Source organism: Mus musculus, chromosome 11 (assembly GCF_000001635.26).
Source record: "Mus musculus strain C57BL/6J chromosome 11, GRCm38.p6 C57BL/6J".
NCBI classification, from domain to species: Eukaryota; Metazoa; Chordata; class Mammalia; order Rodentia; family Muridae; genus Mus; species Mus musculus.
This window is the reverse complement of record NC_000077.6, coordinates 4,022,203-4,049,891: the sequence shown is the minus strand read 5'-3', so window position 1 is coordinate 4,049,891 and position 27,689 is coordinate 4,022,203. Positions and strand designations below refer to the sequence as shown.

Here is a 27,689-nt window from a genome sequence, read left to right as displayed (position 1 = left end):
TGCCGGCAACCACTGACTGCTGAAAGTTCTGAACTCGGTGGGGGAGTCGGTTCCCCGTACGGGCCACCAATTGTCGCGTCCACTCTCGACCAGCAAGAACGACGCGACCACCAGTCCTTCTAACAGCAGTTTACTCAGTCTTCATCTTTCTTCTTTCTCTTCATCAGTACCGTTCCCCAGCTGAAGAGTTCTGAATCCACGCCAGATCCTTCTCAACAGTCTGTTTCACAGGAACACTTTATTAACCACTCCTTCCCCGTGATGCAGTTCTGAATCCTCCCTGTAGCAGGGGGTCTTCTCTCTTGCCTGAAGATGTTTCTTTTCCCGGGTTTCAGCACCACTTGTTGCGCGCGCTCAACAGGCCAGGAAGAACGACGCTGCTACAGGATCCTTCTGCACACGTTTATTCAGTCCTGTTTCTTCTTTCTCTATATCTCCCTTGTTTATATCTCCCTTGTTTATATCTCCCTTGTTTTTATATCTCTCTTGTTTTTATATCTCCCTTGTTTATATATCGCCCTCGTTTTTATATCTCCCTTGTTTTTATATCTCCCGGGTTTCGGCACCAATTGTTATTAGACGCGTTCTCACGACCGGCCAGGAAGAACACCACAGACCAGAATCTTCTGCGGCAAGGCTTTATTGCTTACATCTTCAGGAGCCAGAGTGTAAGAAGCAAGAGCGAGCGAGAAGCAAGAGAGAGAGAAAAGCAAGAGAGAGAGAAAACGAAACCCCGTCCCTTTTTAAGGAGAATTCTCCTTCGCCTCGGACGTGTCACTCCCTGATTGGCTGCAGCCCATCGGCCGAGTTGACGTCACGGGGAAGGCAGAGCACAAGTAGTCATAAGATACCCTTGGCACATGCGCAGATTATTTGTTTACCACTTAGAACACAGCTGTCAGCGCCATCTTGTAACGGCGAATGTGGGCGCGGCTCCCAACAGGAGAGAGGGAAAGGAAAAACAGGAGAAGGAGAAGGAGGAGGGGGAAAGGGAGGAAAGAAGTCAAAAGTGACACTCCATCGGGTGTCCACTCTGACCCTACAAGCCACGGGAGGCCCAGAGTTAATATGAACCTGGCCACACACCAAACCGTAAAGTTGTGTGAAACGTTCTGCAGGTGTTTTCTGTGGGCTTTTGGTTTGCTTTGTAACTCAGTTGGCATGATTCTCAGTCGTGAACTTTGCAGAAGACAGCATTGTGTTGCAATGTCAAGAGGATTAGACAAGGCTGCAGGAGCGAGGGTTTGCTGAGTGAGGGTTTAATCCCACAAGGCTTCCTGGGCTCTCAGGAAGGTTCTGCCTCACCTCCTCAGGTGACCTCTGTGCTCCTTGTTTAGCCATGAGGTATGGTGTGCCAGCTCTGGGAGCCAGAGTTGCTGGTACCTGCAGCTCGCTTCTCATGCCTGCTGCCCACCCCCGTGCTCCCAGCAACAGGTGTCTGTCTGTCTGTCTCTCTCTGTGATGGGCAAATCAGCTGTCATTGTGCATAGGGCATGTGTGTCTAGAAATACTAGTGAGTCTGTACTGGTGGGGAAAATTGGCTGTTGGTGCTTAGAAGGGCAAGGATCAGGATTAAAGTCTAGGGGCCTTTTAATGACGTGAGTCATTCTGAGAGCTCATCAAGACTAGAAGAGAGATGAATGAAGTTGAAGTTTTTCTAATCACAGTTAGTGACACTTTCAGCCTGTCAAAAGATGTGGAGAAGTGACCCCAAAAAGCTGGGTTGCTTCGGAAAAATAAGAGGGGTTCTATGCATCCACACTGTGAGTGCAGGAGCAACGCTGGCCTTGGAAAATGCCTCATGACTCTTGCCTAACAGCCCTAGGCTGTCTCTTTGGATCCAGAAAAAAGCTTGTTTTTTTTTTTTTTTTTTTTTTTTTTTTTCCTCTTGACAATCTGCTTAAGCTGATCTTAGGCAAGAATTTCTCCTGGCACTGCCTCTTGGCATTTAACCCCCAATGCAGACTCTAAGCCTTGACTGCAAATAGTCCAACTGGTCCAGATACACTCACTAGGGGCTCCTCTGAAGAGCTCCCTCATCTTCCAGGTTTACTGTTTTTCTCCATTAAAATGCCTTTGATAATGAAGACATCTGTTCAGCAAGCAGAGAAAACCAAAGATAGGATCCGGAAGCAGAAGACGGTGGGGCCTGAAGTCTCGCCTGCAAGGCGCCTTGACAAGGTGGTTTCTGCTAAGGCTTCTAGGCCGATGGCACTTTAGAGTAAGGACTCCCTTTCCAGAAACATCTATCTGATCATTCATTCCAGGGACAGTTGGCCCAGCAGCACAGAAGGACAAACAAAGAAGGCAACGTCAGTAACCTAAGACAGTGTCTAAGCCACCCTGAATGGGACACGGGTCTTCTGTCCCAGCCAGAGGCCCAGGAGAAGCAGTGCAGGACAGCCTAAGCTCCTGGGCCCCAGGTCATCGCTCCTCAGAGCCAATCCACAGAGGCACACTGGATCAAACTCAGCAGCATCTGCTGTTAGGTTCAGTACACCTAGTGGAGCAGTAGCGGGCTGTCTGTGTATGCCAGGAGGGCCAGCCTTTGAGACATCACACACAACAAGCTGTCACCTGCCAGCTCCTGGGTCACACGGGAAGTGATGTTGGCAGCTTCAACTCTCTCCTTAGACATGCAGACGGATGGAAATCTAGAAGGTTCTCCAAGAAGCAAGTGAGAGGTCAGGACGAATCCCCGGAGTGGCTCACCCTGCCCTCTAGTACCTGTGCCTCCTGCTGTTTAGCTTTGGTCCTGAGTTCCACCCGGGCCAGGCATAGTGGTGCCCATATGCAACACCAAAGAAGGCAGACTAATGCAAGGCCAGCCTGGGCTACAGAGTGAGCGACTGCCTTAAGAGAGAGGGAATGTCAAAATTGAGTATCAGTAAGGTCCTAGCAGGTGTGTGTATGTGCAGGAGGCGCACGTGCACATGTGTGTTCGTATGTGTATGTGTCTAAGGGTGACATCACATGTCAGCAAACTGCTCCACCTCATGAAGCCGAGTGTGGCTTTTCTTCTGGGTTCCCCCGCCATGCCCTGCCTCTCCACGTCTGCTGTTTCTTCCAAAGGGGGGGGGGTTGAAAGGTCTTGATGCTCTGTTCAAGCTGGGGCCTCTTCCCCTTCACAGTCTGCCCAGCTGCCTCCAGCTGGCCCTTCCCATCCTTGCTGACCTCCAGTTGGAGAGAAGCCAGCCTGCAGCTGTGCTTCCTATGGGGAACCAGACGTGGATTTCATGTATCCAATCCCAGCTGGGATGCCAGGCATGGCTGAATCATGGGTGTGTGGGTATCTTCAGAAGGATGAGACCATGGGGCGGTGTCCTTTCTCAGTGGACATGTGATGTCACCCTCAGCCCCATTCTCTGGGTATAGGGGATGAAAGTGCTGGTCTGTGTCTGAGTGGTCCGAAGGGAGGCTAAGATGGAGACAAGGGTTGGAGATCTCTGTAGCCATGTTCAGCATCACCCTGCCTGGGGTGCAAGGAGTAGGGGTGTGTGAAGGAGTTGGATGGAGTAAAATCAGAGGTGGCCAGAGTCTTCACTGTCCTAAGGAGGGCTCACTGAGCCTAGGCCCTGCAACTTCTCCTCACAGGCCTTGTCTGGAAGAAGCACCTCCGCAGTGTAGCCGACCTTCTTGGTATGCAGGAGGCTGTAGGTGTTGTCAAAGCGCAGGACATCTGCAAGGACAGATGGTGACAGCAGCATAAGACAGAGAGGTGACAGCAGCATAAGGACAGAGAGGTGACAGCAGCATAAGACAGAGAGGTGACAGCAGCATAAGACAGAGAGGTGACAGCAGCATAAGACAGAGAGGTGACAGCAGCATAAGGACAGGAGAGGTGACAGCAGCATAAGACAGGAGAGGTGACAGCAGCATAAGACAGAGAGGTGACAGCAGCATAAGACAGAGAGGTGACAGCAGCATAAAGACAGGAGAGGTGACAGCAGCATAAGGACAGGAGAGGTGACAGCAGCATAAAGACAGAGAGGTGACAGCAGCATAAGACAGAGAGGTGACAGCAGCATAAGACAGAGAGGTGACAGCAGCATAAGACAGAGAGGTGACAGCAGCATAAGACAGGAGAGGTGACAGCAGCATAAAGACAGAGAGGTGACAGCAGCATAAGGACAGGTGGTGACAGCAGCATAAGACAGGTGACAGCAGCATAAGACAGAGAGGTGACAGCAGTATAAGACAGATGGTGACAGCAGCATAAGACAGGTGACAGCAGCATAAGACAGAGAGGTGACAGCAGCATAAGACAGAGAGGTGACAGCAGCATAAGACAGAGAGGTGACAGCAGCATAAGACAGAGAGGTGACAGCAGCATAAGACAGAGAGGTGACAGCAGCATAAGACAGAGAGGTGACAGCAGCATAAAGACAGGAGAGGTGACAGCAGCATAAGACAGGAGAGGTTACAGCAGCATAAGGACAGATGGTGACAGCAGCATAAGACAGGAGAGGTGACAGCAGCATAAGACAGGAGAGGTTACAGCAGCATAAAGACAGAGAGGTGACAGCAGCATAAGACAGGAGAGGTGACAGCAGCATAAGACAGAGAGGTGACAGCAGCATAAAGACAGGAGAGGTGATAGCAGCATAAAGACAGGAGAGGTGACAGCAGCATAAGACAGAGAGGTGACAGCAGCATAAGACAGGAGAGGTTACAGCAGCATAAGGACAAAGAGGTGACAACAGCATAAGGACAAAGAGGTGACAGCAGCATAAAGACAGGAGAGGTGACAGCAGCATAAAGACAGGAGAGGTGACAGCAGCATAAAGACAGAGAGGTGACAGCAGCATAAGGACAGAGAGGTGACAGCAGCATAAGGACAGAGAGGTGACAGCAGCGTAAGGACAGAGGTGATGGCAGCATAAGAACAGAGAGGCGACAGCAGCATAAGGACAGAGAGGTGACAGCAGCGTAAGGACAGAGAGGTGACAGCAGCATAAGGACAGAGAGGTGACAGCAGCGTAAGGACAGAGGTGATGGCAGCATAAGGACAGAGAGGCGACAGCAGCATAAGGACAGAGAGGTGACAGCAGTGTAAGGACAGAGGTGATGGCAGCATAAGGACAGAGAGGTGACAGCAGCATAAGGACAGAGAGGTGACAGCAGCGTAAGGACAGAGGTGATGGCAGCATAAGGACAGCCCTGTGAGGTTGGGGACAGGCTGACCAGGCCCATGGGTAGGACTGGAACCTCTAGAACTGTGTGGTATAGTAACATCCCTTCCCCTACTCTTTTTTTTTCCCCTTAGCCAATTGCCTTGGGTATTTGAGTACAATGTGGAAAGCTGGCTAAGACTCTACACCACATTGTTTCTGGTGAAACTGACATCAGTTCTAGCCACCTCTTTGGGATGTTTGCAGTTTAGACAACTGGGCAGGTCCCTTCCGTGGACCTCTGACAAAAATCATGGATGCCTAGTTTGCGGTCTCTTGGTGCTTAGCTTTGGCTATTATACAATGCATCTCATCCCTCACGTCTACACTCCAGATCCAAGACCCTGAAAACTGCAACCCTGGAGTCCTTAGTTACAGTCCCTACACTCTCCCTGGAAGTTGGACATAGAGGGAACCCAGACTGGTCCAAGATAGCTGGCCTTCTTTCCATCACAAAGACAACTGCAGGAAAGCTTGAAGCTCTTACAGACTCCAGCCTTGAGGCAGTTGAGGCTCCCATCCTCGGGCACCATGTGGGCATTGTAGCGCTGGCTGGGCAGCACCTCCACCATCTCCCCAGCCTTCTGCCGCTCCCCCATCCTGGTCTTCAGGAAAACTCCAAAGCCGATGTCTCCACCATCTGAAGCAAACTGCCACCTGGGGCAGATAAGAGCCCACTGATGACCTCCTGAGTGGGCTGGGAGGCCCTTCTGGCTGTGCCCAGGCGTATGATAGCCACTGTCCCTACCTGAGCACACAGCCTGGGAACAGGATCTCATTCTCCACCTGGTGGGAGGAGCCTCGGCCCACGACCACACTGTGCTCATACTGTGGCCTCTCCTGATTGCTCAGGTAATAGCGCTTCGGCACCTCACCCCCATAGTTGATCTGTGAGTCAGAGGTGGGTAAGCTGACAGTGGGCAGGTGGGCTCCTCCCTCCCATCCCATGGGCATCCTGTACCTTGGTCAGGCACTTGGGGTTACCATCAGGGTCAGTCATGGTGCCCCCAAATTCCACAGGCAGCTGGTCAGGGCTCACAAACTTGACAAGCTCTTGTTTCCAGTTACCTGTGTAAGGACCAGGGGCTTCTGAGGGGCTCTAGGAGGCCAACTGAGAGCCCACAGAGGGGACCGCTTGCTCCCCTGAGAGTCTACACAGCACACACATGAGCTTGCTTTCTGGCTCTTCGGCCATGATCTGGAACTGGAAGCCCACTCTGTGTGCTGAGGAGGCCAGGTCGTGGTTGTGAAGAGACTGTCCCGGATGAAGGCGGCCTTTGGCAGCAGCCTCTGTTCTCCAGACAAGCACAGAGTTGGCCCTGGCTAGGGACCATGGGTGAAGGCACGTACCTCCCAGAATCACTATCTTCTTTTGTGTCTCCTCTCCCATGAATGATTTGACCAGGTTGAAGGCCACTGGGAAGAGCTTGGGGGCTGAAACACACAGAACTCCATTGGGAAGCTGGACAAGAGGAAATGCGGCTGCACAAAACCACAGCCATGGTCATGCACGGGGCAGGAGGTGCTCAGGTCTGGATTCTGCCATGCCCTGCTGCACCTTAGGGCTGTCCGCATGGCGCCTGGTTCTCAGCAGTCAGCAGAGTCCCATAATCTAGTCATAGGGAGTTGGGCACAAACTGAACCCACAGCCAGCCATGGTGATTCCTTGAGGACCTCTTCTTTTCCTGACTCAGTTTTGCTAGGTGACTTTAGAGTCCTTTGGGGTGAGAGTAGGTGGGGAAGTCTGCTTTAGATAGCCTGTCCCACCCCAAGGGCACCTGCTCGCCCAGTGAGCACGTTTTGTGCATAACCTTCTCACTCAGCTTCCCAGTTATCTCCCGGGGGGTGGGTGCCACGGTGCCCCCACTTCACAGCATGGGAAGGCTGAGCCTCAGTGAGATGAAATCCACTTGCTTGAGATGACAGCACTAGCTAGATGTGAACCCAGGCCATCTGGATCGGGGAATTTGGGGTGGCCACTGGAGACAGGGACCATCCTTTCTCACGGAATATCCACCAGTCGACACCAAGGTGAGCAAGAAAACAGCAGCAAACATTGAGAAACTAACATGGCTGCCACATACCAGGGCAAGATTTTGCACATTACACAAATACCAGTCTGCAAAAGAATGGTCTTAAAAATACAAACAAAAACCTTATTCCCTATAATGGGGCTGGTTCAGTGATGGTTAAGATGGTTCAGTGGTTAAGAACACCGACTACTCTTCCAAAGATCCTGAGTTCAATTCCCAGCAACAACATGGTGGTTCACAACCATCTGTAATGGGATCCGATGCCCTCTTCTGGTGTGTCTGAAGATAGCTACAGCATACTCACATACACAAAAGAAATAATTTAAAAAAAAATCAAAACCCTATTCCCTACAAGAGATGACTTAGAGAATTTCTAATTCAAAGGCTTCTTTACTATCACCTCTCCTCAGTCTCCTCTCCCCAGGCACTGACTCACCTCGAATAATGATTAAATTTTTCACCGTCTCAGGATAATTTGCTTCCAAGATGGCAAAAAACTGTGAAGTCAAAGTGACGTTTGTCATGGCTGTGCCCAGCACCTTGATTGCCCAGACTTCTGCAGCTCTGCTGCAGCAGCAAGAGGCCCACCCTGGCCTTCCCCATGATGTGTGCAGCCTCCTCTGGGTTGTCCTTGCTCCTCCTCCTCCTCCTCCTCCTCCTCCTCCTCCTCCTCCTCCTCCTCCTTCCCCTTCTCCTCTTCCTTCTCTTCCAGTGGTCCCACAAACAGCATCTCAAGGCCAGGCTGGTCCACAGGTCCCCTGGAGGCTGTCTCTACTTTCCCATGGATGGGAAGCTGTTGCGTGCGGTGGGTCCCTCTTGACCTGGAGCTGTTGTTACCCTTGTCCCCTGCCTTACCTGCTGGTAGACCTCCACAGCTGGCTTCCATAAGTGCCTCAGACTCAGCCCTTCCATGTCGAACACCATCACCATTCTCTCAATCTTCCTGCCCAACTGTGTAGAACAGACCAGGCACACTGCTTAGATCTTGATCCACACAGGGCATCCTGGCCATCCCTCTCCTTCTTCTTGCCTCCCACAACCCACAGCAGAGTGGCCTGTCAAGCCCCTGATATGTCCCAGACAGATGGTATTCACATAGGATGTGAAGGGATGTTGAATCTGAGCCCTAGCAGAGGCTGTCGGCTCTTTGAGTATCATCACAGCTTGCTCAACACTGTCCTGGAGTGTGGCTAAACCATGATTTGGGGGTTGAGAAGATGGCTCAACATGTAAAGGTACTTGCTGCCAAGACCAATGACCCGAGTTCAATTCCTGGGACCCACGTGATGGAAGGAGAACTGGTTCTCTATCTCCCCACATGCACCGTGGCAAGTGCTGGGCTCCTATTTCAGATTCACAAGACCAACAGGGTTGCCCTTTGCACTGGATTCACTCTGAAAGATGCAGAGGTAAGAGGGCCCTCGGGGGCAGGAGACGAGGCCTGTCCAGGGGAATGAGGCCTTCTTGGAACAGAAGCTGCACTCCTGGGGGTTCCATGTATATATGTTTGTTTGCTTTTCAAGAAAGGATCTCTTTGGCCTCAAACTCACAGAGCTCCACCTGCCTCTGTCTCCCAAGTACTGGGATTAAAGGGATGTACTACCAGATCAGATCCAAATGTGTGTGTGTGTGTGTGTTTAAATATCTGTCTGTCTGTCTAGCTAGCTATCATGTGTGGCAGGTGTGTGTATGTGTGCATGTGCATACCATAGCGCTTGTATGGAAGTCATAAGACAGCTTGCAGGAGTCAGTTCTCTCCTCCCACCATGTTAGTTCCAGGAATTGAGCTTAGGTTGTCAGACATGGTTGCAAGAGCCTTTACCCTCTCAGCGATCTCATCGGCACTAGGGTTTCATATATATGTGTGTGTGTGTGCATGTAATAATTTATATACGAATACATGAACATTTACACATAAAATATATTAATATATAAAGTATATGAAGATACAAAATATATGGTGATATATGATATATTACACCTGTGATATATATGATATATATTTTACATATATAATTACATATATTAGTAACTCTTTAGTCTCTCCTTGAGTCCCTTGTGGGAAGCACAAAAAGTCTCCGGCTGGCTATCAGTTTTCCTAGTTAGAGAATCGACAGAAGTGATTAACTCTGCCATGAGCAAAGCTGGCTGTTCCAAGAAATCCTGAGAACAGAGCTAAGGGCTCTCACTACACCCAGGGTCAATGTCAAGGCCTGGCTTTTTATGTGGGTGCTGGGAATCTGAATGTGTCTTTGTGCTTGCTCAGCAGGCACTTCACAAACTCAGCTAGAAGGAAGACAGGCATTAGTGACCTTAACTGCAGAGTCTCAGTCTCTCTCTCTCTTTCTCTCTCCCCCTCATGCACACACACACACACACACACACACACACACACACACACACACACACACAGATGCTCACTGAGGGCTTAAAGAGGAAGAAAACCATCCTGAGAGCTGGTGAGTTTTAGAGAGACAAGGTGCTGATCTTTGTGGTACCTAGTATCCCATTTGGACACATTAAGGCCACCATACACCCTACCACCTGCACCGCACCACTCACCTTTTGACTCTGCAGCTCACACTCATGGAGAAGCATCTCACAGACTTTGATACGCTTCCGGATCATGTCCTGCTTAGAGGCTGACATAAAAAGGCCTTTGGGGTCCATTGTCCCAATGATGTCAAACCACACAGGGCAGCCTTCGTAGTCATAGCCAGACAGACCACCAGAGTCATAGAGTTGGATCACCTGGACACATAGACAAAGTCCTGACTTAAGCCAGCACACACTGCACCATCCAGTGGTGAGATGGGGGAGGGCACCAGCAGGCCTGGGGATACTGCAAGGGGCTCACCTCTGGTGCCTGCCACGTCAGGATCTGGTCCAGGTTCTGCTGATTCCGGAACTCCACATGCTGCAGGGACATGCAGGAGCTGCAGAATCTGTCTGTTCCCAAAGTCTCCCCAAGAATTAGGGACACAAGGCCAGGTCTCTGCTCACAGCCACAGGACTCTACCAGAGCACCCCTAGGCTCCTCAGAACTGAGGATGGAGGTGGGAGAAGGGCTCGAGGAAGAGGGGCTCAGGTTTTGTTCAAAAAAAGACCCAGGAGGATGGAAAAAGAAATCTGAGAAGGGACAGCCTTTGCTGGCCAGAAACCTGGATCTGCCAAGGGGGGTGGGGGACTCAGGACACAGGGATCCTACCTTTCGGAGCATGTCCTCAGATTTCTTAAGGTCAAAGTTCCGAGCTGCAAAAACATGGGAAGGACTGTTAGTTCTCAAACTGGGAACAAAAGGCTAAGGGAGGTGACATTGGACATACCAAAGTGGCTGTAGATGCCAGGTTCTCCCAGCATCCCTCAGTCCCTACCTGTTCCAGGTTATGGCTGGCATAGCTGGCCCCTACCCTAAATTTCTCCAGCCCAGGGGCTGGGCTGCCCTTCTCTATATATCCAACCATTTTGGTTACCAGACCCTTTTGGTCTACCCTTTACCCTCCTGGCCTCTTGGTCTGGCCCTGCACTCCCCTGTCTCCTCACAGGGCCTGGCTTAGGCTTGTCCCTGCCCCTGGCTATGCTGTCCTTTCTATAGTCTTTCTCCTCCACCATAGCTAGTAGCAGTCCTTCCCTTTTGCATTTCTTTCTTTCTTTTTTCCTTCCTTCCTTCCTTCCTTCCTTCCTTCCTTCCTTCCTTCCTTTCTCTCTCTCTCTCTCTCTCTCTCTCTCTCTCTCTCTCTCTCTCTTTCTTTCTTTTCATTCAGCCACCAAGCCCGATGACCTGAGTTTGATCTCTGGAACCCACATGACATAAGGAACAAATCCAATCTACAAACCTCTCCGGCCTCCATGTACACTGTTGCATGAGTCCTCCCACCCCTAATAAATAACAAATAAACAAACACATTATTTAGAATTGCTAGGATGAGCTGGGCCCTAGAGGCTCATGAGGATATTAGGATGTTCTCATTTTTCCTGATACCCTCAGAATGCATTCTGGGTCTGGAAATTTTGTGTGTAGCATATGTGTTTGCTCATGTGTACGTGTGTGCACATGAATGTGGAGCCTGGGGTCAATGTTAGATGTGTGAGGTTACACACAGACATGCTGGGGTTTGATGTTTATATGGATGCTGCGAGAAGAAACTTGGTCTTCATTTGCTCAGCACATACCTTAATGCACTCAGGCCATCTCGCTAGTCCTGGAATATGTGTGTATATATATACACACACACATACATATACATACACACATATGTATATATATGTATATATACATATATACACACATATAAATACATATAAATACATATACATACGCACACATATATACACATATATGTATATACACATACATACATACATATATATATATATATATATTCCCCTCTGTGTGTAGCCCTGGCTGTCCTGGGACTCGCTCTGTAGGCCCCGAGGCTGACTTCAAACTCAGAGATCTGCATGCTTCTGCCTCCTGAGTGCTGGGATTAAATTAAAGGTGTGTGCCATCTCTCAGCAGATCTTGGATATTTTTTGAGTATCTTTACCTCCGTGAAAGTCTCTGCAGATGTGATTTCTGGTTCTGTGACTCTTCAGAGCGTTCAAGCAATCCTCCTGCCTCAGCCTCCTAAACAGCTAGAACTTCAGGCATGCCTCCAGCTCACAGTTACAGTCTATTTTGAGAAACGCCTTGGCAGCTTCTTTTTAATGCTACTAGCTTGCTATCATATTTCCTACTGATGGAACTGAAGTGCAATGCACCACCAGAGATGTCCAAGTGCAAGGTGACTTTCCTGCCAGACAGCCTTTGCCCTGTTCATGAACCACTTCAAGAAGTGACCACAGAGGCCCCTCGCTCAGCCTCTCCTCTACAAGTCATTTATTGCACGCACAGGAAGCCCATCTCATTCCTCATAGGGGCTCCAGTTCCACAGTCAGAGACCATTCATAAGCAGTGGCTTGTCAGTGTGAGCACCACTCCCCGTGTCTGAGAAGAAGCCCCGGGCTTACAGCCTGCCTTTCCCTCCACCTATGTGTTTATTAGTGTCTCCTGCATCAGTGCTGGTCCATCAAATGGTCCCCATCATCTCTGAACTGCTCAGAGTGGCAGCCGCTAGCTGAATGTGGCTACTGAGGAATGCAAGCGTAGCTAGTGAGACGATGGCTTGAAGTCTTAATTTAATCTAATTTTGATAGTTAAATATGTCTACAGACTACCAAATTGAATGTGACACCTCTAAATATATTAACATTGAAAGGTTTTTGTTTGTTTGGTGTGTGTGCATCTTTTCTGCTCTAAGTTAAAATTCTAGAAGTTTTATAGGTTTCGTGGCTGGTTTGAGTTGTACCTGAGTTCTCATTCTATTAAATAATTGGATATTGGGCTGGAGAGATGGCTCAGTGGTTAAGAGCACCGATTGCTCTTCTGAAGGTCCAGAGTTCAAATCCCAGCAACCACATGGTGGCTCACAACCGTCCGTGATGAGATCTGACGCCCTCTTCTGGTGCGTCTGAAGACAGCTACAGTGTACTTAGATATAATAATAAATAAATCTTTAAAAAATAATAATAACAATTGGATATTACTTCATATAGGAATTCTACAAGTTTTTGTTGATCCCCTGGGATTTTTTTTTCTTTCTGAAAACCTATAACTGTTTTTAAAATAAAGTTTCTAAAACTGGTTTTTAAAAAGCACAGAGAGAACTGAAGCGAGGAGCAGCCTCCGGGACAGGCTTCCTGCGTGTAGGCCTCATGGCCTCATCTTTAACTCAGCATCTTGAAGACAGAGACCATGGCCCTGCCCACAACACAGGCCAGCTTTTCGCCAGGACTGTGCCAGCACGTGTGGAGTGGGGACTCACAAGCCTGTCTTGCTGACAACTATTTAAACCAGGCACCTTGTGCCCACATTCTGGAATGACTTACCCAAAATACAAACTCTATCCTGTGAGCTAAAATCATTTCCCCATCCACCAAGCCCTGTGCCATTTCTGGTATTACTTCTCCAGACTTCTGTGACTTCTACGAGAAGCCCCTTCTCTACCATTAACTTCAGCTCATTCTTTGTGTTTGTTCAATACCCCCAGGGGACTGAAGTTGAAACCAAGTTCTAAAGATAGTGTTCAAGGCCAAGCTGGGGAGGCCCTGGGGTCTGCTGAAGCCAAAGACACTGCGGTAAAAGTATTAGAAGACTCGGACAGACAAAGAACAGACTCATTAAAGAAAACACATGGTTAGTAGAAACAGAAGGTGAACAGCTCTGAGAGAGGAGCAGTTGTCCCCTGAGAGGAAACAACGGGAGTTAGGTTTTCATTAGAGATAAGGGGAGTTACTTAGTTGTCCACCTGGCCTCCATATCTGGACAGAACAGCAGGCTACTTACAAAGTAGCAGATTTTACAGAACCAGTTGGTTTTCTTGAGACTGACCATTAGGAGAGGGACACATAGTTCCTTTGGAGTTGGGCTCTAGTGTTTGCATAAGAAACCACAAGTCACTGGGGCCAGGCTTCAGGTTCTCAGGTTCTGACTGACAGATTGAGGAAAGGTCAGAACTAGGGAGATGGCTCAGTGACGTGTTGCCACACAAGCACAAAGACTAGTTCATATCCTAGCACCTCTGTAATAGCTCACGTGTAATCCCAAAACTTGGGAGGCAGAGGCGGAGGCGGAGGCGGAGGCGTCCCTGGAGTGAGCTGTCTAGTTTGACTAGTTATTCAGCAAGTTCTAGGTTCAGCAAGAGGCCCTGCTCAATAAATAAAGTGATTATGGAAAGCACCCGGCAGCAATCTCTGACGTCCACGTTCACCAACACACAGCACACAGTGCTGTAATGTTTGGCCCTTTTAAGTCTATAAATAAAACTCTGCACACTTAGTGAGGCTAGGTCAGGACAAACGGCTGAGGTGCCTGTTTAACATATCAAAGTGGACTCTGGCCACCAGGCTCTCCTGGCAGCACAGAACAGTACATCCTGACATCTTACAGAGTCATCCTGGCTGGCATGCCCCGCCCCCTAGCCTAAACTCAGCCCAGGGGCTGGGCTTCCCTTTCCCCAGCCTCTGGTCTACCTCAGCCACTTTTCCTACCCTTTCTCTAGGTGCTCTAGGTTCCCAGGTACTCCCTTTGCCCCGCCCCTTCCGCTTTCAGCCCCACCCCCATGGCCCAGGTCAGTCTGGACCGGTCCAGAAGCCTCTGGCTACGGTCTCCCTCACACCTACAATAAACCAACTCGACCCATCCCTGCAAACAGTCATGTCCTCGTTTCTTTTTCACTCAGGTGACTCATGTCCACTCTAGAGAGAGAGACAGGTTCAGAAGAGTCAGCGCTGTGCTTTTGAGAGAAGCGGAGCTTAGATTGCTGGCCAAGAGCAGGCCGATGGGAAGCCTGTATCACAGCAAGCTTGTTCCCTGAGGTGTCCCACTTGCTGCCTTGCTCCTTTCTCTACGTTCCCTTGCTCTCTGCCTCCCTGACCCCCAGGACCTCACCTCGGAGCCATCGCAGAAGGAAGTAGTCATCGGCCTTGGGCAGGGTGGGCAGCAGATCCTGGAGGGTCTCCCGGAACTAGGAGGAAAAGGATGGGTGTGATGGTCAGAGTGTTCCTGGTCATCTGGGTCAGAGCCTGGGCCCTGGCAGCGCAAACGAGGTAGGCGTGGCCACCTGTCCCCAGCAGGCCCGTAAGTTACTAGGCAAGCTATAGTGAGAAGCTGAGACAAGAAATTCATCCAGTGTGGCCATGATTGATCGGAAAGACAAACAAGAGGGCCAGTGACCCCCCTACCTACTAATGGTCCTTTGTGGTCCAGGAATGAGGCTTAAGTTTAAACAAAAGGCAAGAGGTATATGTAATTAAGCAGTCCTAACAAGGGGTGGGTCTTCCCATCACTGACCCAACATTGTTTGGGCTCCAGTCTGTCCTGAAAGATGATCAGAACTGTTTGAATCTCTTCTTGGGAGACAAGTTCCCTGGCTAGTACCAGAGCCTTCCCCTTGGTTCTGGCACATAAGTACCAGAACCCCAGCCTTTCCTCCCACACTCCAGGGTAATTCTAATGAAGGCTAGCCTGGCAGTTCTAGAAACGTTAACCCAGAAATTGCATCCTGATGGTTGGAATTAGAGAAGGTTACTCTTTCTGAGTTTCTCTTCCTCATTTGTGAAATGAAGGTAATGTCAAATTTGCCCAATCAAAGGCTTGAATGTGTTTAAAATAAACACGTAAACCAGGTTTGATGGCACAAGTCTGTAGCCCTAGCACTCAGGAAGTTGAGACAGGGGGATCATGAGTTTTCGACGAGCCTGGGCTACAAATGGAAAGCATATCTCAAAAAGAGGAAGAAAGAAAACCTACAGGGTTGGAGAGATAGCTCATCAGTTAAAGATAACTGGATCTTCCTCCAGAGGACCCAAGTTTGATTCCTAGCACTCATATCGAGTCCCACCACCATCTCTAACTCCAGTTTCAGGAGATCCAATTCCCCTCTTCTGTCCCTCTCCAGCACCAGGCACACATGTGATGCACAGATGTGCATTCAGGTAAAACACTCGTATAGTCTCACACACACACACACACACACACACACACACACCTCTATAAGCCTGGGCCTAGTACCCAAGAGGCAGATGTAGGTGGATCTGGTGGGTTTGAAGCCATTCAGGGCTAGATACCCCAAATTTCTTAAAAGCAGCAATAATAATTTTTATTTTGAGACAAGGTCTTACTGTGTAAACCAGACTGGCCTGGAACTCAAAGAGGTCATCCTACCTCTGCCTCCCCAGGGTTGGGATTAACGGTGTATGCTACCACGCCAGGCTAATAATGATAATCCAGCAGAGGATGACATGGGACTGCATTTGGCTTTGCTTACACAATTAAAAATATGTGAAAAAAAAAAAAAGGCCAAACGTAAAGGTAGAAATTCCTACACTGTAGCAAGGGGAACATGAGCACTTGGGGCCTGATGATGCACGATGCCGGATACTAACATTTACAGCCTAACACCTAGAGGCCAGTCTGGAAATAACTGGTGCTCTGCAGTTTACTAAAGCCAGCCTCGGTGCAGCTGATGACCCTGCACAAGTAGCCTATGAGATGACTAAACTTCCAGTTAGCTGCTGTGACAGACCGGCCGACACCACCTGAGTTGGCATGGTCTCTTCTCTGGGATTATCACTGTGCAGCTGTGCATTTAACAACGTCTCCTTGGGCTGCAGAGATGGCTCAGCGGTTAAGAGAACTGACTGCTCTTCCAGAGGTCCTGAGTTTAATCCCCAGCAACCACGTGGTGGCTCACAACCATCTGTAATGGGATCTGATGCCCAATTCTGACATGCAGATAAAGTGCTCCTATACACAAATAAATAAATCTACAAACAAACAAACAAACAAACAGACCCCCCCCCCCAAAAAAAAAACAACTTCTCCTCTTTGGCCTTTTTGTTTTTTGGTAAATTCATAGCCGCCCCTCTCTGCCATTCCGTGTGATGTTCTCGGGTGCACACAAGCGGTAGGTTTGAAGCCTGGCTCCCAGCAGGCAAAGGGAGGATTCACACCAGAAAGCAGCTGCATCCTCAGGAGCCAAAGGAAATTTTGTCAGGGGTGGGGGTTGGAGGGTGTGAAAGGGGCCAGTGCCCTGTAAAAAACAAAGCTATACCTATCCTCCCCTCCAGGTGACTTCTAACTCAGCCTGGAGAGAAGCCACCTTACAGTGCCACACTGAAGACTGTGTGTCTGAAGTGTGACCACAGTGGCCCACCCTAGCTCAGGAGGACTCTGGAAGGAAGTGATCCGGGGCAAGGCAGTACAGAGCTCTGGGCCGTCCTTAGCCTCCCCCTCCTTCCTCCTTTCTCTTCCTATATGTTTTAACATAGCAAGCATTTGTTACTTTTAGTTAGTGGAGAAAGTAGGAGTGGCTGGTGGGGTTCTCTATCATAGTCCACTCCCAGAGACCATGTTTCCAGTTCCAAAAGAACTCAGGAGGCACCGGGTGCCTTCTGAGACCATCAGCCCTGGGAGTCTCATCAGAGGGTCCTTCCTGTTCCACTAAGGACCCCTTAATGGCTGAATCTCCAGGTCCCCTCCTTCACCCAGGATTCTCATGTCTCCCTGTAAGGTTCTTCCGCATGGGAGACACTACAAAACAAGCCGTTCATCTCTTGTTCCTTGAGACAGTGTCACTAAATTCAGGCTGGCCTTGAACCCACAATCTTCTGGTCTTTGTCTCGCAAGGCTTGGGATTCCAGACTTAAACACCTTCAGTACCTGTCACAATTCTTAAGCTTCCCCTTCAAACGAGGTTGAATGAGAACCTGGATGGGACTCCCCTTCCTCATAGCCTTTCCCTTCTCCAGGTACAGCCTGCAGGAGGCTCTCAAAAATCAGACCCCTAGCCCCTCTATTTCTCTGTCATAATTAAAAGTAAACAAGTAAGTCTGATAGGGAGAAGACTGGGAACCCGAGCAACAGAAACCAAACCAAACACTGTTGCAATCTGGCAGGGATCTCCTAATCTGCCTGGCAGAAGTCACTGGCCTGGGAACAGAGGCCAGGGATGGGTGGTGGGAGCTGTGCTGGAAGGCTAAACTTGCAAACACACACACGCACACGCACACACGCGCACGCACACACACCGGCAGTTGCTCAGAGGTAGAGAGAGGTCCTAGCCCAGGTGTGCGCGGGAGGCGCTGGCTTCGCCAACCAGTCCCTGCATAAAGCTGTAGCCAATGCGGGCCGCTTGGGTTCTGCTTGGCTCCCGTGCCTTCCCTCCCGCCTCACCCCTCACCCCTTACCCTGGCCAGAGCCTCCTGCTGCTGCGGGCTCAGGTCCCCGACTTGTCCTCTCATGGTGCTCTCTGCTAGGCCTCAGCTGCTGCCACCTTCACAGGGCTTTACTTAGCAGGTCTGCTGCTGATCCCGCCCCAAGGGAGGCCCGCCCCAAGGGAGAATCCCTGTTCCTGCCCCGCCCTACCCAGTGCTCCCCTGTTTTTGTTTTTCTTTTGTTTTGTCTGCCCCAGGTCATCAAGCCTACCTTAAGGGGACAGAGAGGTGACCAGATCTCAAGAGGTGTCCTGAGAGTCTGAGGTAGCAAGTGGCCCTCACCTCCAGGTCTTCACGCGCTTTCAGGGGGTGGGACTGTAGGTGTGTGGGGAGTGGGTGTTAAGAAAGTGCTCACCTAAGGACAGGTACGTGGAGCACACACTTCCGGAGCCAAGTGGGAGTTGAAAATGTCACCACTTCTGAGTCCTTTTGCCCAAGGAGAGCCCAGCCCCCCTCCCCCGACCTTGAACACAGGCTGCGCTCCACAAATGTTTGCTGGCCAGGAGAGCCCTTATTTGCCAAATGGCTCCAGACCTCTAGAAGTTAGGAGGGATTAGGTAAGACCATGTCTCCTGTGTTAGCAGAATGCCTGGCACGGCACACACAGTTTCAACACTCTATGAAGGCCGTCAGCTCAGGCGGGAACTACAGGATGGCCCAGGGGTGAGCCTCTGGGAGGTAGAGGGTGGGAGGCAGCCACACTGAGTAGGCTGACCTCTCTGGGTAGGATGAGAAAACACAGGCTGCCTTGGCATGAATTTTCTGCAAAGCAGGTGGCACCTGAGCAGGGAGGAGATAGTGAAACAGGCCACTGACACCTTTCCCCTCTGTCGTCCCATGGATCAAATTAAGTTTTAGGTAGGGGGTGACCAAGCAAGGGCTCACTGTCCTTTGGACTATTGTCTGTTGGAGATGTGGTTGGTCAGGAACAAGTATGGCCTGTGCTAGGTAGAAACGGCAAATCAGATTTCAATGACTTAGCACCAGAAACAGTAACTATTTTATTCAGTTTTCCTACTGATACATGTATGTTCATATTATAACTTCAGATATTCTGAAATATACAAAATACACTTTTAAAAAAAGACAGGGTTCTTACGTAGGCCAAGATGTTTCAGACTCACTGTGTAACCACGGAGAATCTTGAACTCTTGATCTTTCGGCTTCCACCTCCCCAGTGAAGGGATTACAGGCAGGGGCCATCAAGTCTGGTATTCTGGGTAATTTTATATAAACTTGACACAAGCTAAAGTTATCAGAAAGGAGGGAGCACCTTTGAGAAAGCCTCCATCAGATTAGGCTACTGGCAAATCTATAGAACATTTTCTTTTTCTTTTTTTCTTTTTTTGAGACAGGGTTTCTCTGTGTAGCCCTGGCTGTCCTAGAACTCACTTTGTAGACCAGGCTGGCCTCAAACTCAGAAATCTGCCTGCCTCTGCCTCCCGAGTGCTGGGATTAAAGGCATTACCACCATGCCCGGCAGGACATTTTCTTAATTAGTGATCGATGAAGGGATGGCCCACCCCCTTGTAGGTGGTGACAGCCCTGGGCTGGTGGTCCTGGGCTCTATAAGAAAGCAGGCTGAGCAATCCAGAGCAAGTGAGCAGTCAGCAGCATCCGCCCATGGCCTCTGCACCAGCTCCTGCCTCCAGGCTCCTGCCCTGTGTGAGTTTCTGTCCTGACTTCCTTGAACAGCAGTGTGGAAGTGTAAGCTGAATAAACCCTTTCCCTCCCCAAGCTACCTTGGTCATGCTGTTGTGTCTCAGCGACAGTAGCCCTAACTGGGACACCTGGTTTATATGGCTCTGGAGCTGGAACACAGGACAAGCCTTCTACAGGCTGAGCTATTCCTCAGATGAAAGGACTCAGGGTGGACTCGCACAAAGTGCATTTATTTTATTTTTTCATAGTTTTTATTTTTTGAAACAGGGTCTCACTACGCAGCCCTTGCCAACCTGGAACTCACTGTGTAGACCAGGCTGACCTTAAACCCAGAGATCCTCCTGCCTCTGCCTCGTGAGTGCTGGAATGAAAGGCCTATTTTGTAATCGATAGATTTTCTTCTCTAAGGCAGTTTTAGGAGTCAGTAGGGGTTAAGAACTGTAAAAGGACATGTCCCTGGCTGTGGTTTCAGAGGGAATATTTTCACTGACCTACAAACCCTCTATGTTCTGCTTATTCTTTCTCCCCTTTGAGAATCCAGGTTCCTGGGCCTGGAGAGGTGACGCGGTGCTTCAGAGCACTTGTGGCTCTCCCAGAAGCCCAGACTCATCCAGCAGCATCTCTCAGGAAGCTCACAACCGGCTGTAACTTCAGGTCCAGGTGATCTGACGCCCTCTTCTGGCCTTCTGGGGCATTACATCACATGGTGCACACACACTCAGAGACACAAACATACATACATATATATATATTTAAATGCAGCTACTAAGCAGTGTGTGGTGGCACACTACTGTAATTCCAGTGTAATTGGGAGGCTGAAGTGGGAGGATTGAAAGTTCCTGGGCTCCATACTACCCACACACATGTGCAGACAAAACATTCATACACATCAAATAAAAATAAATAAACCAGAGCCTAAAGATGATGGCTCGGCAATTAAGAACAGGGTTGCTCTTCCAAAAGACCTGGGTTCAGTTTCCAGCACCCACATGGTGATTCACAGCCATCTGTAACTCCAGTCCCATGGGATTTGTTGCTATCTTTTGGCTCCAGCAGGCACCAGGCACATATGTGGAGCACAGTCATACAAGAAGACAACGCATTTATTCAGTAAAGAAATAAACAAACAAACAAAGAACTAGACCTCAGAGCCTTGTGCATGTTTGGTAGTGGCTTTACCACTGAGCTAAACCCTCCATCCGAGAGCCTGTTTCATAAGAAAACATTGCACAGCCTTCCACCTGCAATATTAGAATCTGGGAGGTAGCGACAAAGAATTCAAGGTCATGTTTCGCTACTTAGTCAGTGGAGGCCAGCCTGAGCTACATGAGACCCTGTTTGAAAGAAACTGATTTAAGATACTGTTGGTATCTGCTGGTGTGAATTTGCAGAAAGCAAATGTACAAAAATTGGTATCTTCATTAAGAACAAATGAAAATTTATGAGAAAAATAGGGCACTAATGGAAAGAGGATGGAGAGCTTCAATTCTCAGAGAAGCAAGCGCACAGGCAGGCCTCAGGAGGCTTCACCTCTTCCACCCCGGGTCTTGATGTTCACGGGCGTTGTCTTAGTGAGCAGTGAGATGCCTTACACCCCTGAGAAATCAGAAAGAAAAAGCAACACACACACTTTGTAAAAAATGATGATAGTGTTAGAAGTTAGTGAAATGGAGATGTGTGTGTGTATAATTTATATATATATATATACATATATATATATATATACATACACGTTTTGCCTGCATATATGTCTATTCACCACCTACCATCTAAAAGAGGATGTCAGATCTCCTGGAAATAGAGTTATAGATGTGGGTGCTGGGAATCAAACTCTGGTCCTCTGGAAGAGCAGCCAGTGCTCTCAACCACTGAGCCACCTCTCCAGCCCTGAGAGTGCCATATATTACAGGCAGGAATAGTACTGTTTCTATCAATGACTTGACAACATTTAACGGATTCCTCAAACATTTTACCACTTTGCTCAGTGATAATCCTGATGGAAGATAGTTCAGGTTCACAATTATATTGCATGCATATATATGTCTGGAGAGATGGCTCAGCGAGGAAAGATGGCTGCCCTCCAAGCCTGATGCGTCAGCTCCATCCCTGAGACAGAAGAAAAGTGCAAACTCCTGAGAGGTCTCCTGTGACCTCCACACTCACATCGTGGGACACACACACTCACACAAGACACACACACACACACATGCATGCATACACACACATACACATGCACACACACACCCCAGTAGGAAAAATTAAGGCCCAGAATGTATGTATACGTTTGTGTGTTTTTAACAGAATTTTGAAACAAGTTTAAATAACTATATGGCCATTGATGTAGCTGGTGGAGAATTTATAATACAGGGGAAAAAATAACCATGAATCAGTTTGGAAAAAGATGGAACCAGATGGTATGTGCTTCACACTTCTGGGAGGTGAGACAAATCCACTCTGTGAAAGATTGAACGTGGGAAGAAACGTGCTTAACTTTGCCATCTCCGAGGAAAGGCAAAAGGCCCCAGTGACTGTCCCCTGCAAAGACAGGCCTGCGTTTAGTCAGCTCTGCTCACCAGGCCTGCTCTAAGGGCTTGTCAATATTAGTTCAGTGCTGACAAACAGAAAAATAATATGAATATTATTCAGTGTGACCTGAAGTTTTCAAGCCACTAGGGGCGAGGGGGGCGGGGGGGGGGATTCATTTACAAGTGCTTTGCATTTCCAGTGGGAAATGCAAAGTCAGGAGTCTGCCGGGACATTGGGGGCGGGGGGGGGGGCGGGGGTGAAATTACCTGTTAAATGCAAATCACATTACCTCATCCAGGACAGCAGGAAACCACTCATGGTAAAACTGCCACTTGTGGGGCAGTGGACCATGCCAAGAAACTTGGTAAGGTTGAGTGGGTTCAGAGACCCCAGCACCGGGGTACCCACCTGAGGACAGAAGGTAGCTCCCTGCTTCCTACAGAGTCTTGGCCTGGAACATGTGACCACACTCCCGACGTAGGAACGTAACCAATAGCCATGTAGATCAGAACAGAGTTCTCCATGCTAATGAGGTATCCAGATAGGCTCTGAGGGTTTAGCCAATAAGCTTTCCTTCCCGGACATTCCTTCTTGCAAAAGGTATTTAATCTCTGGTCCACCCTGGGGATGTGGCATGCACCCATTTTCCATGATGAACCGTCAATAAACAGTATGGATAAGTATGGACTGTCTCTTTCATCAAGAACCACCCTGGGAAACATGGAGGAAGCCTTTGTCAACAGAGCTGCACCATTTAAGTCTCGCACGGACCACTCTGAGCTCCCAGACTCCTCCACTGAGCTAAAGTCCCCCTGTCTCCCACGCCAAAGCTCCCCTCTGCACCTCCCTGCCAGAGTCCTCCACCCCCCCATCCCACCCCCTCTCGACCTCAGTCCATGGGCTCCCTCCGTTCCTAACTCCCCTCTAGACTTCCAGTAGTGTCTGGATTTCCAAGAGTTTGGGACTCCCTCGCCCAGGGCTTCTTCTCACAGGCCATTGGGTCTCTCTGTTCCTGATTCTGCGCAGTTTCCAACAAGGACTGGATGTCTAGGAGTCAGGGAACCCCAGCTTTGGCCTCAGCCTATGTCGTTTCTCACTTGGGCTGAGCGCCCCCCCCCCCCGCTCCCCCCCCCCCAAGGCTGCATTCTCCTATCCCCTGAGTGGTGTTTTGGTACTTCCCACAAGCCCAGCGCCCGATGGCGGCAAAGAATCAAATGTAGTCCAGTGTCTTCCATTCCCAAACCCCAGCAGCAATGCGGAACTCGGGGACCTCAGGCACTGACCCAAAAAGAATTTTCTTACTTTTGTCCCAGCACTCAGGAGGCAGAGGCAGACAGATCTCTGTAAGTTCGAGGCCAGCCTGCTCTATAAAGTCAGTCCAGGACAGTCAAGGCTCTGTTACACACAAAAACCCTGTCTGGAAAAAAAAACACACACACAAACACAAAGAAGCAAACAAAAAAACTCCAAAGTATAAATCGACAATATTACCACTTCAACATGTGACCAATGCGATTAAGAAATGAGGGAAACTATCAGATTAATAGTCAAGCAATATTGAGCTGCTCTGTGTTTTGGGAGAGGGTTCTAAATCTTTTAAACCCAATGTATAATTAACACTGCACATTTCAGGACTCCTAGACTCCTTCTGAGTGTTCAGTAAGCCAAGACTGGTATTACAGTTAAATTATGCCCTTCTCTATCCAAATGGCAAATGCCAATACCCAGCAGCTCCAAAGTGACCATAGTTGAAAACAGAGTCGTCACAGCTGTACTGAGTTTAAGTGCAGTGGGAGCCCATTAGCGGTGCCTATTGGGAGTTGAGTGTGTAGAGTGGACCTCTAATCCAGATCAAACTTATAAAGGGGAGCACATTGCCCGCGATGGAGCTCTGTGGGAGCGTTTGCATACACACAGCCCCGGGTTTCATATCCAGTGCTGGCAGAAGGCAGACAATTTGGGCATAGAGGGAGCCACCACCCCATGAAGGCTGAAGTCGGGCTGATGCCTCCACACATTAAGATTGCAGTGAACAGTCAGCAGCTAGAGAAAGGCGTGGATCCAGCCCTTCAAGGAGCTAACTCAGGTGACTCCTTGATCTCTGACTTCCAGTCTCTAGAATAACCTTGTGTCGTTTGAACCACTCAGTTTGGGAGCTTTGTCCCACAGTCTTGGTGCAGAGGTAAACAGGAAGTACCACCTAGGGCGGAGAAGAGTGGCTGCCAGGTTGGATCTTGAAGGTTGGCTCTTAACCCTTCCCACTTAGGAATTAGAAAATGAGTTCAGGCCCTCCCATTTCTCAGGGTCACTCAGCAGCAAAGCCAGGCCTGGAACCCAGGTGCGTGCTGCTGTGCTGTGGCTTTCTGCCTGCCTGAGTCCCATCCATGTTCCAGGTTGTTCACCAGTTCTTCCCTGAACCTGCATGTCATAGCACCTCAAACTTTAGCTGCTGTTGGCACAGAGGACATTTTATCATCTGGGCCAGTGATTTGGAGAACAGATGACTCCCTGTCCCGCTTGGGTTATTTTTTTTTTTTTTTTTTTTGGTTTTTGGTTTTTTTTAAATCAACTTGACACAAAACTAAATAGATCAAGTAAGGAGGAAGACCAGCTGAGAAAAATATGTCCAACAGATTAGCTGTAGGCAAGTCTGTGGACCCCTTCCCTTCCCTTCCCTTCCCTTCCCTTCCCTTCCCTTCCCTTCCCTTCCCTTCCCTTCCCTTCCCTTCCCTTCCCTTCCCTTCCCTTCCCTTCCCTTCCCTTCCCTCTACCTCAGCTTCACTCAGACCCAAAGTGTCAAAATGGTGGTGGTGGTGGGGACTTTTTCTTGATTGATAATTGGCATGGAAAGGCCCGGTTTACTGTGGCAGTGCCATCCCTGGGTTGCTGTACAGAAAAGCAGGCTGAGCAAGCCATGGGGAACAAGCCAGTAAGGAGCCCTCCTCCATAGCCTCTGCTCCAGTTCCACTGTGCATGCTCCTGCCTTGATTCCTGCCCCCCCCCCCACTTCCCTCCGTGGGGGTTTTAAGCTGAAATAAACCCTTTCCTCCCCAGTGGTTTTGCTCATGATGTCTATGGCGGCACTAGAAACCCGACTAAGGCATTTCCTCCTCAGATTCATCCTCGCCCCTCCTCATTTCAGCCCCAGGGCCTGGCAAGGTTGCTCCTGGTGTTGTCATGATGTGACCCACATTCTACACCCATGGCTGCGTCTCAGGTGTTCTAGAAGTTTCTGCCTCTTTCATGTGTCACAGGTGCTATACTGGCAGCTTTGGCTAGAGCAGGTGACCTGCCAACAAGAAAGGCCTCTGGCACACAGGGCCCTGGCATCGTGATGGACAAGGGACTTCACGGGAGCTTTCTTGCTCCATCCCTACACCATAGTTATATTTGTCTTAGCTTTCATATATCTTCTTAGCTAGACAGATGCCACCAGAAGTCCCTCCACTATGTAGGTCTTAGTTTTGGTGATGCTGGAAGAATGGCTTTGACAGAGTACCTGTCTGGCACAGAGCCTGGTGAGTGGCCTCATATATGGGCCTGCCTGGTAGATAGAAATTTTAGCTCCTAGTCTGTTAGGGCTCAACACTTAGCTATTCAAGGATAATCTCGAAGAAAAGTGGGACCTGATTCATCCCTCACACCCTACTCTCCAGGAAGGGGCTGACTGTAGAGGTGGTGGGAGCAGGGAATGAAGAAAGCTGAGTGACTGAGGAACTGTTCTTGAGATCCAGGGTCAGAGAAGACGTGGGTTAGGGGGCTCGAGCCAGGAGACCACCCTAGGACTTTTGCCTTTTTCTTCAATGAGCTAAGAGGTTTCCAACCCTTTGCCCATGCTCTCACCAGACCGCTCCTCTCATCTTTTCCCTACACAGCCAAAGGAGTGACTCTCCAGACAGAGATTGCTGTGTTCTTTTCAGACATTGTTTCCTGTCATTGTTCCCACTCCGCACCCCTTCCCACTCCCTTAATACCATGATCACCCAGTCTAAGATAAGACTGGGGACCTGAGAGGGAAATCGAGGCAGGAACTGCCAGGAGTAATGGGGACCTCAGGCAACAGATGAACATGGAAGTGAAAAAGCTCCTTTAATCTGTTGTGTGTGTGTGTGTGGGGGGGGGGGGGGGGGAAGGGCAGGACAAAGGCTACTTAAACTTCTGGGGAGTGAGTAGGGGATTTGGGGTGAGTTTACTTCACTGGCCCAAGACCAGGGTACTGGGGATGCATAAAGAGGAAATTCCATGTGCCACTCCCTCACTATATGGGACTGTTTGCTTAACAGGCTACTTGATGTCCTCTGGGGCCAAAGGTGGGGCAGGACAAAGGGGTATGGGGCGTGGGTCATGGGTCTGTACACTGGGACATGCAGGCCCAGGGCAGGGAGAGATTTCCAGGGTTTGGACATGCCTCGATCTTACTCTTGTTCCAAGCCGAGGGTCCATGGCTTCCCCAGCCCCCAGTTCCCACTGGATATTTCTTTCTTTGACTGTTTTAGTCTCTTAATGGTCAGGCCTGGGAAACACAGGCGTCTCTGTTGAACAATGTCTCAGAGTTACACAAGCAAGCCCTGGGCTTCAGAAGCTGGGAGAGATGAGTCAGGGTTTGAAACCTTGCTTTGTCTGTAACTTAGGTCTGTCATCCTTGATGATCACCCACTCTGGCTGTTGGAAGATAAACTCTCCTAGGTGAGATCTAATTATGATTTCTACAAACGGGAGTCCCAGATTGGCTTTCAGAGAAGATAATGTCCTCTTAGGTGGAGATGGTAGGAGAACATTCTAGGTGAAGGAGATCACCAAAAGACAGCCACAGAAGTGAGAAAGGAAAGGAACTACAAGGTCACAGAGCTCAAAGAGATTAAGGTCAGGTCCTGACACTGGGCCATCCTTTCTGTGATAAACTAGTTTTATGGCAACTTGACCCAAGCTAGTGTTGCTGGAGAGGAGGGAACCTCAACTGAGAAAACGCTTCTATTAGATCAGGCTGTACGCAAGCCTGTAAGGCATTTTCTTAATTAGTGACTGATGTGGGAGGCCCAGATATAGTAAGTGGTGTCACTACTGAGCTGGTGGTCCTGAGTTCTATAAGAAAGCAAGCTGAGAAAGCCATGGGGAACAAGCCAGTAACTGACCCGTCCAGCAGGTCCAGTTATTCGAGGGTCTCGAGGGGACCTTCTCCTAATAACCAAATGGGGGGGTAGAGAGAGATGAGGGTCTTGTGCGAATAACGACACGGAAACCGTTCTGGATTGCATCAAGACCCCAATGTATTGCGAAAGGCCCAAGGCTTAAATGCACAAGCAAAAGGGGAAGTACAGATACTTATCGGCGGGAGGGATGGGGCAATGCAAGCAAAAGGAGAAGTACTTATCAGTGGGAGGGGGCAATAGAAATTCTTTCTTTCGGCAGCTACACAGGGAAGCAGGAACTTGGTGGTATCAGGGTGTGGTCAGGACATCGGGCGATGATTTAGGGCTAGAAC

The 27,689-nt window shown here is 49.4% G+C and overlaps 1 protein-coding gene across 4 annotated transcripts; it reads right to left on the bottom strand.

Moving 5' to 3' along the window:
• Positions 1 to 1,465: 1,465 nt before the first annotated feature.
• Sec14l4 (SEC14-like lipid binding 4) lies at positions 1,466 to 18,514 on the bottom strand. Of its 4 annotated transcripts, none has more exons than XM_006514437.2 (12): positions 18,231 to 18,514; positions 14,694 to 14,769; positions 10,413 to 10,456; positions 10,062 to 10,121; positions 9,767 to 9,955; positions 8,060 to 8,155; positions 7,641 to 7,701; positions 6,522 to 6,605; positions 6,133 to 6,239; positions 5,920 to 6,059; positions 5,659 to 5,828; positions 1,466 to 3,679 (listed from the first exon to the last, which is right to left on the bottom strand). In XM_006514437.2, the coding sequence occupies exons 3-12, from the start codon at positions 10,422 to 10,424 to the stop codon at positions 3,549 to 3,551; spliced, it is 1,050 nt and encodes a 349-aa protein (XP_006514500.1). In that variant the 5' UTR covers positions 10,425 to 10,456; positions 14,694 to 14,769; positions 18,231 to 18,514; the 3' UTR covers positions 1,466 to 3,548. The 4 variants fall into 4 exon arrangements, with proteins under 4 accessions (XP_006514500.1, XP_006514501.1, XP_006514502.1 ...); XM_006514438.2 differs by having other exon boundaries at positions 18,375 to 18,514; XM_006514439.2 differs by lacking the exon at positions 18,231 to 18,514 and adding an exon at positions 17,986 to 18,038.
• Positions 18,515 to 27,689: the final 9,175 nt, after the last annotated feature.

What these genes read in the sequence shown, in the direction of transcription:
- Sec14l4 (NM_146013.1), bottom strand. Translation starts at nt 18,046, where the DNA reads ATGAGAGGACAAGTCGGGGACCTGAGCCCGCAGCAGCAGGAGGCTCTG. An exon ending in AAATTTAATCATTATTCGAG is followed by an intron (nt 6,606 to 7,640) that starts GTGAGTCAGTGC and finishes TGTGTGTTTCAG; the next exon opens with CCCCCAAGCTCTTCCCAGTG. An exon ending in ACCCCAAGTGCCTGACCAAG is followed by an intron (nt 6,060 to 6,132) that starts GTACAGGATGCC and finishes TCTGACTCACAG; the next exon opens with ATCAACTATGGGGGTGAGGT.